Below are 14,878 nucleotides of genomic sequence, written 5' to 3' on the forward strand. Positions count from 1 at the left end.
AAAATGTAGGCTCATCCTGGCTACACAGTGAATTGAAAGTCAGCCTGGGATACATGGAACCATCTTGAAGAGAGAAAGAGGGAGGGAGGAAGAGAGGGAGGAAGAAGGAAGGAAGGAAGGAAGGAAGGAAGGAAGGAAGGAAGGAAGGAAGGAAGGAAGGAAGGAAGGAAGGAAGGAAGGAAGGACAGACATTAAGCTAACAGAACTGTGACATATTCAAGTCCAGCGTTTTGTCCTTGATGCTGAGTCAAGAGCTGGCATTAAAGGCTTGGACCATTCACGAGCGTTCACTTTCAGACACTAAGGAAGGTCATCTTCAAACTGAAGTCAGGCTGTCCTCATCCTGTTAAATCCCAGGAAAACGATTCCACAAATAGAATAAGAATGTATTATGCCCAGGACTCACATCACTTTAATAACTTTCTGAGAGCACTGACAAATTTAATTTAGAAAGGATAAATGTGGACTCCAGCTCATAAAATTAAGAAAAATATCGTTCCTAATGGTCAAATTTCTTAAATTGCCAGTTCTGTTTAGGCAAGTGATTTATTTGATGAACAAGGCAAGCCTTAGCATCTCTCTGCCTCCTTCCTTCCCCCACCTCTCTGTCAAAGGAGCAAGCATGCACTGACTCCCGGATTCTGCAGTCTTGTCTGTCTGTCGTATGGAGGTGTCTCATGCGAGCCACACTCCTCTGTAAGATGCTTCTACAGTGTCTGCCCTGTGCTGAGGAGCCACTGTTGACCACCATCTGCGCAGTCTCCACAAAGTACTCCTTGGGTGGCTGTCCCACCAGGGCAGAACTACAGAAGAAAAGAGTGTCTCCCTGCTTCCCAGGTTCTCCAGGTTTATGGAGCAGTACAGCGCAGGCTCCAGCCCTTCTGTGCTATGTTTTTGGAGAACTACACAATACCCCCCAAAAGGTTCTTTCTATTGTCAACAGATGCAAAGGCCTGGAAGAAAAAAAAAACGTTAAGATTTGGAAATATCCCTTAATACTGACTCTCACACATATCGTGACTTCTGTTAGTTCAGAATGCTTGATTTTGCTAGTCCTCTGGGGCTGACAACTTCTTTCAAGGTAGAATAATGGGTAGACCCATTAAAAACAGATCCAAAGAAACATATTCAACAGGATGAATGCTTTTGCATATAAAAGATAATTTTGATCTCCAGTGAACTTGTCAAATCAAGCTCGCTGTGCTTTGGTGCTGGTAATGCCTTCAACAGGACAATGGCTGCTTTCTTTCCACCTGATCTTCCTGGAAAGGCAAGCCAAGTTCAAATGTGTGGTCTGTGTGCACATGGTCCAAACTCTGAGAACATTTTTCCCCATGGCACTAAATTCTAGGGTTTTCTATGAGTTAATGGTATGTACTTGTGCATTCTCCCTTCCTCTTCCCCTCTCTCTATGAATATTATATTTATTTCCATTCGGATATCAACAAGACAGCTGTGACTCTCTCCCGGTTTTTGTTTATTTGTTTATTTTTTTTTGATGCTACCACCCTCTGGTAGAGCTAACTGTGCTGAAGGCCAAGACCTTGCTTTCAGTCTCCACACCAGTTCCTACACCCTATCTTCTGTTCGCGTGTCTCCAGCGACCCTGGGACATTACCAGTGGATAGGAAGGCTGTGTGAGGACATTCAGAACAGAACAGGAAGGCCTAAAGAGGCACTGTGGTCTCTGGAACTTTACCACATCTTTACACATTTGTTTCTTCTTAGCAGACATGGTCTCCACCTCTGCCAACTTCTAAGAAGTTGGCAGAAGCATAGGGGTGCTTTTCCCAGACTCCCTCTGGCACCTTGCACAGTAGACACACAGGACAGTATTTGCCCTGGATTTCTCAGGGTTTCTTTGGCCTTTGCTTGATTGCTTTTCCTCAGCTAAGCACCCACTCACTGCCTATCCCGTTGTCACTGGCCCTGACATTATTTCCACAGAACCCAGGGTACGGCTACTTCTCCGGATCTTGGTTTCCACTCAAGGTCAACAGAGCTCCATGGCAGTAAACTCAGTCTAACCTCCTGACTGCAGAGCAGTGGCCCAAGGACGTATGGGAGAGGAAACCCCATGCACTGGAACAGAATGTGGTCCTATAGACAGGGATACAATAGGGACAACCTCTTCCACGCTTCCCGGAACATCCACTCTAACTCAGGAGTGTCCAACCTGTGGCATACGTATGCCCCATGGCAGCTGTGAATGTGGACCAACACATCTGTATACTGACATCGTGCCATACTGTGGACAAGCTCAACACAGCTAATAGTTCATCACTGCCTTGGTTTTATGATAGTCCTCTTTTCTGCCTGATTCTGATCAGAACCTTTGCTAGCAGAATATTCTGTGACCACTAACTTCTGTCTTCTGATTGGCCATTTTCTGAGGAGATAAAGCTACGATAAGTAAGCGCGATGTGAAAGCCTGAATTTGATTTCAACATCTCCAAGTGTCCTCTGGGCAGGAAGTCTTAGAAGAAACAAATCTCTTATTTGCTCTGGTTAATTTGATATCACAGCACCCATAGTTGCAGAGTACATTCCCCATCTGTACATCACCCACAGCAATTCCAGATTGGTAAACATGTTTGTCCCGATGGTTACTGAATATTTAAAGAGGTACCATTTCTCCCAGGTCCCATTTTCCTCGGCACTTATGACTAATATAATGTTATTAGACAGTGGGGACTTGAATCTGACAATTTTCTCTTTTGATATTTTCTCTCCATCATCGGCCCTTAGAAAGGGAAAAACGTGCATCTGTTGTCACGTCGGGAGATGGGGATGTTTCAAACGCGTAAGAACTCCAGAGGAAGAACAGGGTATACTGCTGAGTAACATGCAAGAGCCTTCTGTAAACAAGGAGGAGGGGTTTCAGAGGAAGACGAGCATAAGACGAACAGCAAAGCTGGACGTGCCAGGAATGCCTGCGCCCCGCTCACCTCTTGCTCCGGTCCTCCAACTGCAGCGTGTACACCAGGTCACCAGCGGCATGCGTCCTGGAGTTACTGTCTCCCCACTTGAGCTTCAGGCTCTGAGGACCAGATGCAGCACACTCTAGTCTAGGAGGCAAGGGTGGCAATGGCCGAGTTTTTGCTTTAATGAACTGACTAAATGGTCCGACTCCAATCTCATTGACGGCCTGAATTCTGATCCTAGAGGTGGGGAAATAAAAAGACAATGAAAGCTTAGGAAGTGGAATTTCCTTCATTCAAAACGGACATTTGCTGTCCTTAAAGCAAGGCTGTGGGAGACCAGCTAGAGTAAACCCTGGGCAGCGAGGAGAGGTTGTGTGCTCTGCTTCTAAACATAGCAAAACAGCGCATTAGCAAATCCCTCAGGATTTTACCTGGAGAAAAGCAGGCTGTGAAGGATTCCTACAGACAAGGTCTTATACTGTGGTCTAGCCACTGACGGTTAGACTACGCATAAAGAATTCATTAAAAGGGGGACACATTCCCGATAGCCCTTTAACAGGACAGCTGGCTTCTCTCCTTAGCCACCTCTGGTAGTAACGGGGTACCACTCAGGTGTACAGAGCTCTTAGCTCGTCGCTTGCTGAGTGCAGTAAGGATGTGTCAATCCTGCCAGAACTTAAAAACCAGCAGAGGTAAATGTGTGCCCGAGACCTCCCACAGTGCAGATACTACCCCCATTTCTGGTCCCTCTGCTTCACCACTTTCTGATTAGCCGGCTCTCCACAGCCACCAAACAACACATGGCTGGCATTGTGCCCCCACTTCAGACCTCTTTACACTGTGTGCTACCGCGGACAGCCCTACCAGCCTACTCCAGGGTATGTCTCCTTTACTGCTCTGAGCAGAGGCCTTCTCTACTTCTCTACCGCGGACGGCCCTACCAGCCAACTCCAGGGTATGTCTCCTTTACTGCTCTGAGCAGAGGCCTTCTCTACCGCGGACGGCCCTACCAGCCTACTCCAGGGTATGTCTCCTTTACTGCTCTGAGCAGAGGCCTTCTCTACCGCGGACGGCCCTACCAGCCAACTCCAGGGTATGTCTCCTTTACTGCTCTGAGCAGAGGCCTTCTCTACTTCTCTACCGCGGACGGCCCTACCAGCCTACTCCAGGGTATGTCTCCTTGACTGCTCTGAGCAGAGGCCTTCTCTACTTCTCTACCGCGGACGGCCCTACCAGCCTACTCCAGGGTATGTCTCCTTGACTGCTCTGAGCAGAGGCCTTCTCTACTCTCGCCTCCTCTCTTTTCTAGGTAATACAAGCGTTTGCTAAAGTTTCACTTTATTAACAGAATTCTCAACCTCATACCTTCATAGTGTCACCCATGTGAAGCACACTTAGGTATGTGGCTTTGAGTTTCTTCCTGAATCCTTACAGCCCCTCCAATCAGACCCTCTCTCCAAATTCCTTGCTAGGTTCCCAGGAATCTCAACTCACTGAGTTGACTGAGAAGGGTAGTATTAACAGCTCAAAAAGTTTCAATATTTAAGACTTGATTTGAATTCATAACAGCTTTTCGAAACACATTATAAGTAATAATATAGTCTAAGAAAGAATATTTAGAAAGCAGATCATTTTTATATATTTCTATGATTTAATTACTTTTATGGTATACTCACTTATAGCTTTTGTACAGGGTTTCTTTGTATAGCCTTGGCTGTCCTGGAACCAGCTGTATAAACCAGGCTGGTCTCGAACTCACAGAGTACCACCTCCTCTGCCTACCCAGTGTTGGGATGAAAGGCGTGCACCGCCTCCCCCAGCCCTCACTACAGCTTTTATTGTTTATACATTAATACAAAGTACCACTTAAACATCACAACACTAAAGCAGAAGCTATGAGGCAAGTTCTTCAAACTCAAAAGAGCGTACAAGTCAACCTGGAGTATCTGTTAACTTAGAAAAAGAAAGGTTTCTCACACACAAGGCAGAACACCACACTCCACCCCTCTTCCTCACCTTGGGGCAAAGGACACAGCTACCTCAGGACTCTGAAACCTTAGGTACCAGCTGGCACACGTCGGCAAGTGTAGGGTTGGGCTTCTCATAAGCCAACAGTATTTGTTTCCCCCTTTATCGTCAAGGGGGTTGGACTAAGCTGAGAAGTGGGCCTCTATGCACAAAGAGCTGCAGAGAAAGGTCACTTCCCTGGCCTTGCATGGCTCTCAATGAGGTGGGAAATTTCCTTAGCAATTCTAGCTTGCTTACAGCCTAAAGGAGAAAAACCAGATGATCATATCAACTGATGAAGTATCTAACACAATCCAATTTCTAGTTGCAATCAAAATGTTTTGCAAACAGGAGACCCTCTTTGATCTGAAGAGGGGCATCGAAGAAAAAGGGCCACAACTACCATAATAGCTGTGAGAGAGGAAATACTGTCCCCCTAAAACTAGAAGAGAGGTCAGCTAGGCCGGACCACAGTGGGGTTGCCTGCCTGGCGGACCACAGTGAGGTTGCCTGCCTGGCGTGCTCTTCTTCCTATTTTTCAGCATTTGTTAAGAATACTACCCTGTCCCGAGAGGAAGAGGTATAGAGAGGTAGAGGAAAAAAGAAAACAGAATCCACAAGATGCCAATGAGAACACTGTAGAGAACCTATCCAGACAAAGAGACACAGGAGTCACAGACTGGGTGCTTCACAGAAAAAGTCTCAGTTGTCTTAGAATTGACCCACAGACAAAATGTCATTAAAATCAATCCTGGTACTTGGGAAGCTGAAGCAGGAGGGTGGAGCGTGTAAGGTCAGCCTGGGCTGCAGTGTAAGGCCTTATCTCCAAAAATCAATAAATACATAAGAATAAACTAAAAAGTCCTGGCAGGATTCTTAGGCAATAAACACAAGCTAATTCTAAAGTTATATGGAAAGGAAGTAGACTGCTAATACAGTGTGAACCCAGACATAAACTACCAAGAGAGTGTGAACCCAGACGTAAACTGCCAAGACAGTGTGAACCCAGACACAAACTGCCAAGACAGTGTGAACCCAGACGTAAACTACCAAGACAGTGTGAACCCAGATGTAAACTACCAAGACAGTGTGAACCCAGACGTAAACTACCAAGACAGTGTGAACCCAGACGCAAACTGCCAAGACAGTGTGAACCCAGACGCAAACTGCCAAGACAGTGTGAACCCAGACGCAAACTGCCAAGACAGTGTGAACCCAGACGCAAACTGCCAAGACAGTGTGAACCCAGACGTAAACTACCAAGACAGTGTGAACCCAGACGTAAACTGCCAAGACAGTGTGAACCCAGACGCAAACTGCCAAGACAGTGTGAACCCAGACGTAAACTACCAAGACAGTGTGAACCCAGATGTAAACTGCCAAGACAGTGTGAACCCAGACGTAAACTACCAAGACAGTGTGAACCCAGACGTAAACTACCAAGACAGTGTGAACCCAGATGTAAACTACCAAGACAGTGTGAACCCAGACGTAAACTACCAAGACAGTGTGAACCCAGACGTAAACTACCAAGACAGTGTGAACCCAGACGTAAACTACCAAGACAGTGTGAACCCAGACGTAAACTACCAAGACAGTGTGAACCCAGACGTAAACTACCAAGACAGTGTGAACCCAGACGCAAACTGCCAAGACAGTGTGAACCCAGACGTAAACTGCCAAGACAGCATGAACCCACTGGTTTTCTTCATCCCACCTGCGACTAGACAAGGTTTGGGGTACAGCAAGTTCATATCCCCAGTAGATGACAGAAAGGCTACCAGCCAACATGATGGGCCTGCCTTTTCCTATTTCTATTATACAAGAAGTCACCTAAAATAACAATAAAAGTCTAGAACTTTCTTTCTTTCTCACAGGAGCCTTCACAAATGCTTCACAGTGTTAGTGGCTGCCCCCTTCTCCACGCCGGAAAGAAAGTGCAACAAAGGCTTCTGCAGCCAGAGAGGGGACATCTTGAAAAGCAGGTTGCGCTGCTGAAGTTATGGCGACCTCTCTCTTCTCAGGGAAAGGGAAGCCATACAGTAAGTCCAGCTCTGCACCGTTGCCTCTAAGGCTGATCTGACAGTCTTTGCAGTGTCCAAGCCATGTGTCTTCCCTTTTATTCAGGACAGGGTCCATCCACACCCCAGGCTGAGGTGTTTCCTGCGATGCTGGCCCACAGCCCTTCAGAGCCACGCTCGCCATGTAGTCCAGGAAGCCCTCTACCCTTTCTTGAGACCTGCGCAGCCCGGCAGTACTCAGTACACAAAAGGCAGCCAGCTGCTTAGGGCTGTTCTTCTGCTGTGCGCATTTCAACATGAAATGAAACCAAACCTAAGACATGAGAATTATTTATAGGAATAAAAATGGTTTTAAAAATTCAAGTTTTAGCTAGTTTGACTAAATTCACTCACTTCCTCAAAGCCTCTAAAGCAGTGGGTCATGACTCCTTTGGGGGTGCTCAGATGGCTTTTTCACAGCGGTCACGGATCAGGTACCCTGCATACTGGCTCTCTACATTACAATTCATAACTACCAAAATTACAGTTATGAAGTGGTAATGAAAATAATTTTCTGACTGGAGGTTGCCCCAGCATGAGGAACTGTATTGGGTGGCAGCATTAGGAAGGGCTCAACACAGCTCTAGGCCTATGGTTTTCTGACTGGTTACGTTTGCTGGCACTTAATCTTCCTTTCATATAACACACCATCAGCCACCAGTGCCAGCAAGAATACCATGGTGGCAGGTATACCACTCTCCTTAGTGGGGCACGTGGTCTCCCCCTTGAAAATATTGCTCATCTGTCCCCAGCACCAGCAGGAACGCTGTGACGACAGCTTCTTTGGGAGCCTCCTCCTCCTCCTCCTGTTCTTCAGCAGTCATCTGACACCTGTAAGCCCGGCTTCCTCATCAGTAAACGAGGGTGGTGCCGCCTTTGCTGAACTAACAGTTAATTAGTTAATTAAGATAGGGAACCGGCTTACTTGCGACTTCTCAATGGGTTTCAATCTGATTCAACCAGAGAAGTGCTGAAGTGGCCAGAAGCACACCGGTGAGATCCAAAGTGATTCTTTATGGCATTCCTGACTCAATGGCCTCAACAGCAGAAGTCTAGCCTTCATATCAAGATGCCATGTCCCATTCTGACCACAAGGCCAGACCTTTGTCTAGTTGACAAAGGAGAGAACCATAGCTCAGCTGCGTTCAGTGGCTCGCACTGACCGACACGTGGGGTGTGCTCAGAGGTGGGTGCATATGGGGTCCCTTTGGCTCAGAATCTTCCTGCATTCCTTAGTTTCCTGTCAAAATCTGGACTCAACATGGCTATGAATCCGATAAAAGGATAATTTTTATTTAAGCCACACGTTCAGGTCACCACCTGCTCTGCTAATAAGAGCCAGTAAGTCTATTTTCACTCATCCAGCATTTGGTCCTAAAACCATCTACACAGACTTCAGAACACGCACTCCAACTGCCCCACACCTACACAAGAATACACTGCGTGTCAGCAGAAACGACATCTGGATCACGAATGCACTGAGCTAATATTAATTAGTCCCAAAGACAAAATTCCACTTGGTGCTGAAATTGAGCTGAAGAGCTAAAAGGAAGCCATCTTGCTCACCAGGGAAATGCCACGTGAGGAACAGAGGTGGCCCGGAAGCCCGGAAAGGACAGACAGCTACCATACTGTTTGTAGGGGTGTGGAAATAATTCCCAATTTCTAAGTTCCTGTGAAAGAACAGTGAGCATGACACACTGGGTAACAACACTAAGAATTCATTTCAGAGAGTTAGAAAAAAAAAGAGCTTTAAGTTTTATTAAATATTAAGATCTATTCCACACCTTAAAGAGAGATGCTTCCTCTTTAGCTGAAGCACGCTCGCCCTGAAACTCAGACAGGACCTACAGAGTTATCTTCAAAGTGTGCATTATGTCAGTTTTCAAAATTTAGAGCAATTAAAATGAATACAAGGGAAGCAGAATACGGCCTCCAAATTAGGAAGTGACATAGTCCTGCTCTAGCGGTATCCTGGCCAGACTGCGGGGGGGGGGGCATTTAAACGTTCCCCAAGTCTGCCCCATTCATCAGTATGCTAATACCACTGAGTGAGTCAAATTAAGAAGCCTGCCTTTCAGGCTTCCAGTATCTTTCTTCTAGATGCCAACTATTCCTTGCTTCAGGAAGTCACACAGTCTTCCACAGTGCACTCTGTATGCACGCTCAGACTTCTGACATTGACTATATTAAAAGAAGAATGACGTTCAAAACAAATTGTCCTTCAGGGAGAAGGTGACTGTCCTTAAGAGATGAGCTACCCAGGCCTCATGTAGCTCTGAGTGTGGGATGGGGTGACTGAGGTCAAGGCCCGGGAAGCCTGGGGTGGCGCAGGCCCCGGGAGCAGGAGAGGCTTCTCACAAGATGCTCAGCATGCCCCACCTCCCTCCTCTAAGAGAAGGTGACTATGGTCAGGGAGAACCTTCTGAAAGACAACGGAGGAAACACAGAATGTTGTTTTTGTGAGGAAAAGTGGACTCAGAGAAAAGCTCTTTGGAGAGGTCTCCCTTGGCCTGGGCCAAGCCCCTCCTGACGCCCCGGTGACAGCAATGCCACCAGCCCACCTCCACACAAGCCCACAAGCCAACCTATAAGGTGGCAACTGCCTGAGTCCTGACTCATTTCTTTCTGATCAAAGCATGAACAGCTAGTAGTCTATTGTGGGCTTATGTCTAACCCAAGAAGGTAGCTGAAACCTCTGCAAACACAGGCAGCACGGCCAGCCGACTGCACTTTTGGCCCGCTTCACAGATGAGGCAACAGAGGCATGAAGAGTTTCAGTTACTTCCACAGGCTGCGAGACACGAGCGAGGGGCTGAACCCGCGGCTAAAGAGTCAGAACTCGGCTCCCCCAAACCCTGCCCCATCTCATTATGGTCAAGGGGTTTATGACTCACTTTCTGCAGTGAACGCTGTGCTTACGACATAGTAAGAACTCAATAAACGCTATTTTCACCCCTTTGACTTAGGAAAAATGGGCATAAGTGAGCCTAACAAACAAACCTATTTTAATTTTTCCTTGTTCTGCAGCTCAGTGTGAGTCAGACATATAATGAGGTTGTGATCTCAGGTGACCTCACAACCAGTTCAGGACGGAGAGAGGCGTCTGCAGCCCTGCCCCCTGCAAGCCACACAGATCACTGCTGCACAGGGAGGCCACCAGGAGACAGGCTGTCAGAGGGGATAATGAAGGAGGCCACGGAAGCCATGCTAGGCAAGAGAGGGCTGATGAGGGGCGAGACACCGGGTGTCTGCCATTATGAGGCCCACTGAGGCTCAGTTTACAGGAGTGGGGCTCAGGCACCTCCCCCTCTCAACCTGCACATGCGTGTACATTCCAGGGCAGAGGTTTCCTTACTTACACACGCTTCTCATGGCGGGCTAATTAAACCGGCACTCCAGATCCCACGCCAGACTTATTATTTTATAGGACACTGCTCTCATTAATGACTGTCACCAAGTTTTACCCATGACCCACAGACAACCAGCCTAGGGTCCTGAAGTTGTAGTTTGCCATGAAGAGCTGGGAACAGGAAAGTTTCTTTACATGGAAGAAAGGAGTTTGGATTCCAGTTCCAAATCTGCCCGGGATCTGTGTGCCTCGGTGTACTTCCTAAATGACAACAATGCTACCTGTCCTCCAGACTGCAAACGACAGTGTGCCATTTCAGGGCCAAGCTCCGTGACCAAGACACATCATCCTTACTATCTCATCCTTAAAATCTCTTACATAATAACTTTTGACCTTTATTTAGTGTGTGTGTGTGTGTGTGTGTGAGAGAGAGAGAGAGAGAGAGAAAGAGAGAGAGAGAGAGAGAGAGAGAGAGAGAGAGAGAGAGAGAGAGAGAGAGAGAGAGAAGAGAGGGCATTTCTGCAAATATGCCACAGCGGAAGTTAGAGAACCATTCACTAGAACCACATTAGCTCTGGGGGTTGAACACAGGCCGGCAGCCTTGGCAGCAGCCACCTCTGCCTGCTGAGCCATACTGCTAGCCTAAATTTTATTTAAAATTCCTTTCCTGTTCTAATTTATAGTTAGTTAATGTGTATGCCACGTGTCTGCGGATGCCTGCAGAGTCCAGAAGAGGGCACTGATTTGCTGAAGCTGAATTACACAGGACAGATGGCTGTGAGCTATCTGATGTGGCTACTGGAGCTGACTGGGTCCTCACAAGAACAGTTAACTGCTGAGCCATTTCTTCAACAACTATCTCAGTTTACTCTTTTTATTTGTTTGTTTGTTTAGGCAGAGACCTATGAGGTAGCCCTGGCTGGCCTGGAACTTGCTATGTAGACCAGGCTGGCTTCCAACTTGTCCCCACCTCTAGACTGGGATACAAGGCACATGCCACCATGCCACGCTTACCCTTTCTCTGCACCATCACTCTCTTTTGCTGACCCATCTTCCTGCACCCAGACTTCTGTACTTCCAGTGGTTTCCCTTTTCCTTTATCATGTGCTCTAGCTCCGGCTCATACGGCTCATTTCTCCCCTTCTTTCGGGCCCCTTTCTGTGTTGGCATCTAACCACTCACTCCATATAAACCTGAGAAGCTGAGGTCCCACTCCTGAGCGAGAGCCTCCTGGATTTACTTTTCTGAGCCGCGGTTACCTCACTATTTCCCAGGCATGGGCTTAGGCCGGATCCTTTGCTCCTCCTCGTGGGTCTTCGGGAGCCACTACTGCTGCTAGCTCTGAGAACTGCTGCTGGAAGAGCGGCTTTGGATACAAAGAGGCTTTGATAAGCTCAAGGGATGAGCTGGACTGCTGGGCAAGCCAAAGCTGGACCACTACCCAGGTCAGGGAGCTGCTCGTGCCCAGGACAGGACAGGTGTCACCAGGTGACCCCCAAGTCTCTCTGCTTATGGTCTGTGACTCTACTTGGCAGGGCATGTACAAAGGAAACCTGTTTTCCATTTTCTCTACAATCCAAAGTAAAATTCAATTTCAGATATAGTTCTAAACTTAAATGTAATACTTTTAACAATTGTTTTTTTTTAATTCCAGCCAAATTTCAAATATAGATTGTGCCAGCAAACCCTTACCAGGCAGTTCTGATAGCAGCGGGCAGAGGGGTCTGTTGGAACGCTGATTTCTGTCCCAAGGGTCATTACAGATGCAGTCTAGAGAGGACAACATGCAACTCCTATACTCACAAACAAACAAAAGGGGCTGGAGAGATGGCTCAGTGGTTAAGAGCATTGGCTGCTCTTCCAGAGGACCTAGGTTCTATTTTCAGTACCTACATGGAAGGTCACAACTGTCTAAAACTCCAGCAGATTCATGGGCACTGCATGTACACTGTGCAGACATACATGCAGGCAAGACATGTAAAAATACTAAAAATAAAAGTAAAAAATAAAGACACAAGCCTTTATCTAAACTTCACACATGGTGATCATCTTAGCTGTATTTTAACCAATTTATGGGACAGAAAAAGGTCAGGGAAAGTTGACCAGACCAAAATGAAGCCCTTAGGTTTGTTTGCAAACAGTGGCAAGACTCACTATAATTGCTCTGACTGTCTCTGAGACAGCAGCACACAGTTCTGTGTTGACTAGACTTCCATGCACAGCATCCAAATGTACTCCTGAGGCAAACAGCTTCACCAGCTGAGCAAGCATCTCACCAGCCATGTTCCCCTTTATTCAGGTCTGACCTGAGGTCCCACTTTTGTGTGTGTCTAAGGATTAAGCATGGGACTCGTGGCTGCACACATTTTAAGCAAGGTCTCCATGTCGAGCCCCAGCCCCAGACATCGCTACTGCCGCCTATGTCATTTAGCGTGACTACAGTGAACCAAGGGACTTGCTCCTTGCACTGATGGTCACCCATTCTCTAAAACTGTGGCGTAAGTGGCCTTGAAATCTTCACATGCGCTCTAAGTCTGCCAGGCACGCTGTGGGCACGTGTGTCCTCAACACGATGAGCGATGAGCATGTTGAAAACAAACAAGGAAAAGTCTGCCACCGCTCTGAAAAGAAAACTGGTTTATGAATTACTCAGAAAAGAGGTATTTGGAAAGAGAGCTGGGAGATAAGAAATGCCAGGATGGAACATCTGGACCTCACAGCTGCTGAGCTGCCTCCTTCTTTAGCTTCTGGCAACAAGGAGAGCCTAGGGCTGGAGACAGCTTCCTCAGCAAATTGCTTGCCCTGCAAGCATCAGGAACTCAGTTCCAGTGTCAGAATTTATGTAAAAAAAAACAAGCCAAATGTATGGCAAGGTCTTGTAATCCCAGCAAAGGGAAGGTAGAGAGGAGTGGATGAGGGCTTGCTGGCCAGCCACCTGAGACTAAGAAGCCAGCACTGGGGGGCTTTAATGCCAGCACTTAGGAGGCAGAGGCACACAGATCGCTGAATTCAAGGCCAACAGGTCTGCATACTGAGTTCCAGGCCAGTCAGGACTACATAGTCTCAAACCAAACAAAATCAAATTAAAACCAAACCATCCCAAACCAACCAAGGTGGGGCTACCTGAGGAAGAGCAGCATCAAAGATCCCTCTGGTTTTTTGTTTGTTTGCTTGCTTTGTTTTGGTTTTTCGAGACAGGGTTTCTCTGTAGCTTTGGAGCCTGTCCTGGAACTAGCTCTGGTAGACCAGGTTGGCCTCGAACTCACAGAGATCCGCCTGCCTCTGCCTCCCAGCTAGATCCCTCTGGTTTCTAGAAGCATGAACACACATGCACACACATAACGTACACACATACACACACATGTGTATCCACGCACACGCGCGCACACACACACACACACTCAAGACTAGAGAATGAGAGCTGGTCCGGGTCTGAAAAAGCATGGGATAAAACCGGACTCGCTGAACATAGCAGACAATGAGGACTACTGAGAACTCAAGAACAATGGCAATGGGTTTTTGATCCTACTGCACGTACTGGCTTTGTGAGAGCCTAGGCAGTTTGGATGCTCACCTTACTAGACCTGGATGGAGGTGGGGGTTCCTCGGACTTCCCACAGGGCAGGGAACCCTGATTGCTCTTTGGGCTGACAAGGGAGGGGGACTTGATGGGGGAGGGGGAGGGAAATGGGAGGCGGTGGCGGGGAGGAGGCAGAAATCTTTAATAAATAAAAAAAAAGACTAGAGAATGAGAAAGCACTGCAGAAAACACAGGAAATGGAAGATTTTCTTCTGAAGCAGCAGCCTGCTGCTGGCCTGCTATCATCCCCGCCCCCAGGAAGCTGGACTTTTGTGGGAGGAGCTTGCTAACATCCCCGCCCCCAGGAAGCTGGACTTTTGTGGGAGGATCGTCAGACTGCTGGCCAACTGCTGTGCTGCTGCTGGCTCAGTGGTCAGCATCTGATACCTTGATACCCACGCATTTCCTCCTTACTTGATGCCCTCCTGGGAATCGGCTTGTTTTCCTCCTAACAGAGGTTGGGACCCGGGCATACCTGGCTTGAAGACAACCAGGTCCCGAGCCTGAGCTGACCCTCCCCCAACCTGATAACCCAGAGCCCCAAAGCAGGAGCTCCTGCTGGGCCACACTTGATTATCCAGACAGGCTTTCTGGATCTCCCCCAGTGAGACACCTGCTGGCTGCAAGCTCTGGGCTTTGCCTGAGTCAAGGCGGCTCTGTGCGAGTGCTAAGTGTTTTGAAAGTGTGAAGGGCCAGCTAGGAGAAACGGTGGGCAAGTGGTATCACCCCACGTGAGGAACTCTGTGAAATCCTGAATGAACCCATGTCTGCTCTGGGGGAGTGAGCAGAATGAGGGTGTCCGCTCTGAAGGTTGTCAGGAAGGTGGCCTGGGATGGAGTATGCAGTCACATGACTCACAGAGAAAAATATACGAAGAAAGGGGAAACCAAAGGTACAAGAGGGGAAAGGGATTTCAAGTCTGAAACAAAATTCTCCCTCAGAAGCTAGGAATTGT

The 14,878-nt window shown here is 47.7% G+C and overlaps 1 protein-coding gene across 4 annotated transcripts in view; it reads right to left on the reverse strand.

Moving 5' to 3' along the window:
• Nucleotides 1-14,878, reverse strand: part of Fndc3b (fibronectin type III domain containing 3B) — a 291,727-nt gene that overhangs the window by 16,459 nt on the left and 260,390 nt on the right. For all 4 annotated transcript variants that reach the window (XM_075950510.1, XM_075950514.1, XM_075950511.1 and 1 more), the window contains exon 23: nucleotides 2,949-3,161. In XM_075950510.1, coding sequence (XP_075806625.1) covers nucleotides 2,949-3,161 — 213 coding nt within the window. The remainder of the gene's footprint in view (nucleotides 1-2,948; nucleotides 3,162-14,878) is intronic.

The sequence above is a fragment of the Microtus pennsylvanicus genome, chromosome 16 (genome assembly GCF_037038515.1).
Source record: "Microtus pennsylvanicus isolate mMicPen1 chromosome 16, mMicPen1.hap1, whole genome shotgun sequence".
Taxonomy (NCBI): domain Eukaryota; kingdom Metazoa; phylum Chordata; class Mammalia; order Rodentia; family Cricetidae; genus Microtus; species Microtus pennsylvanicus.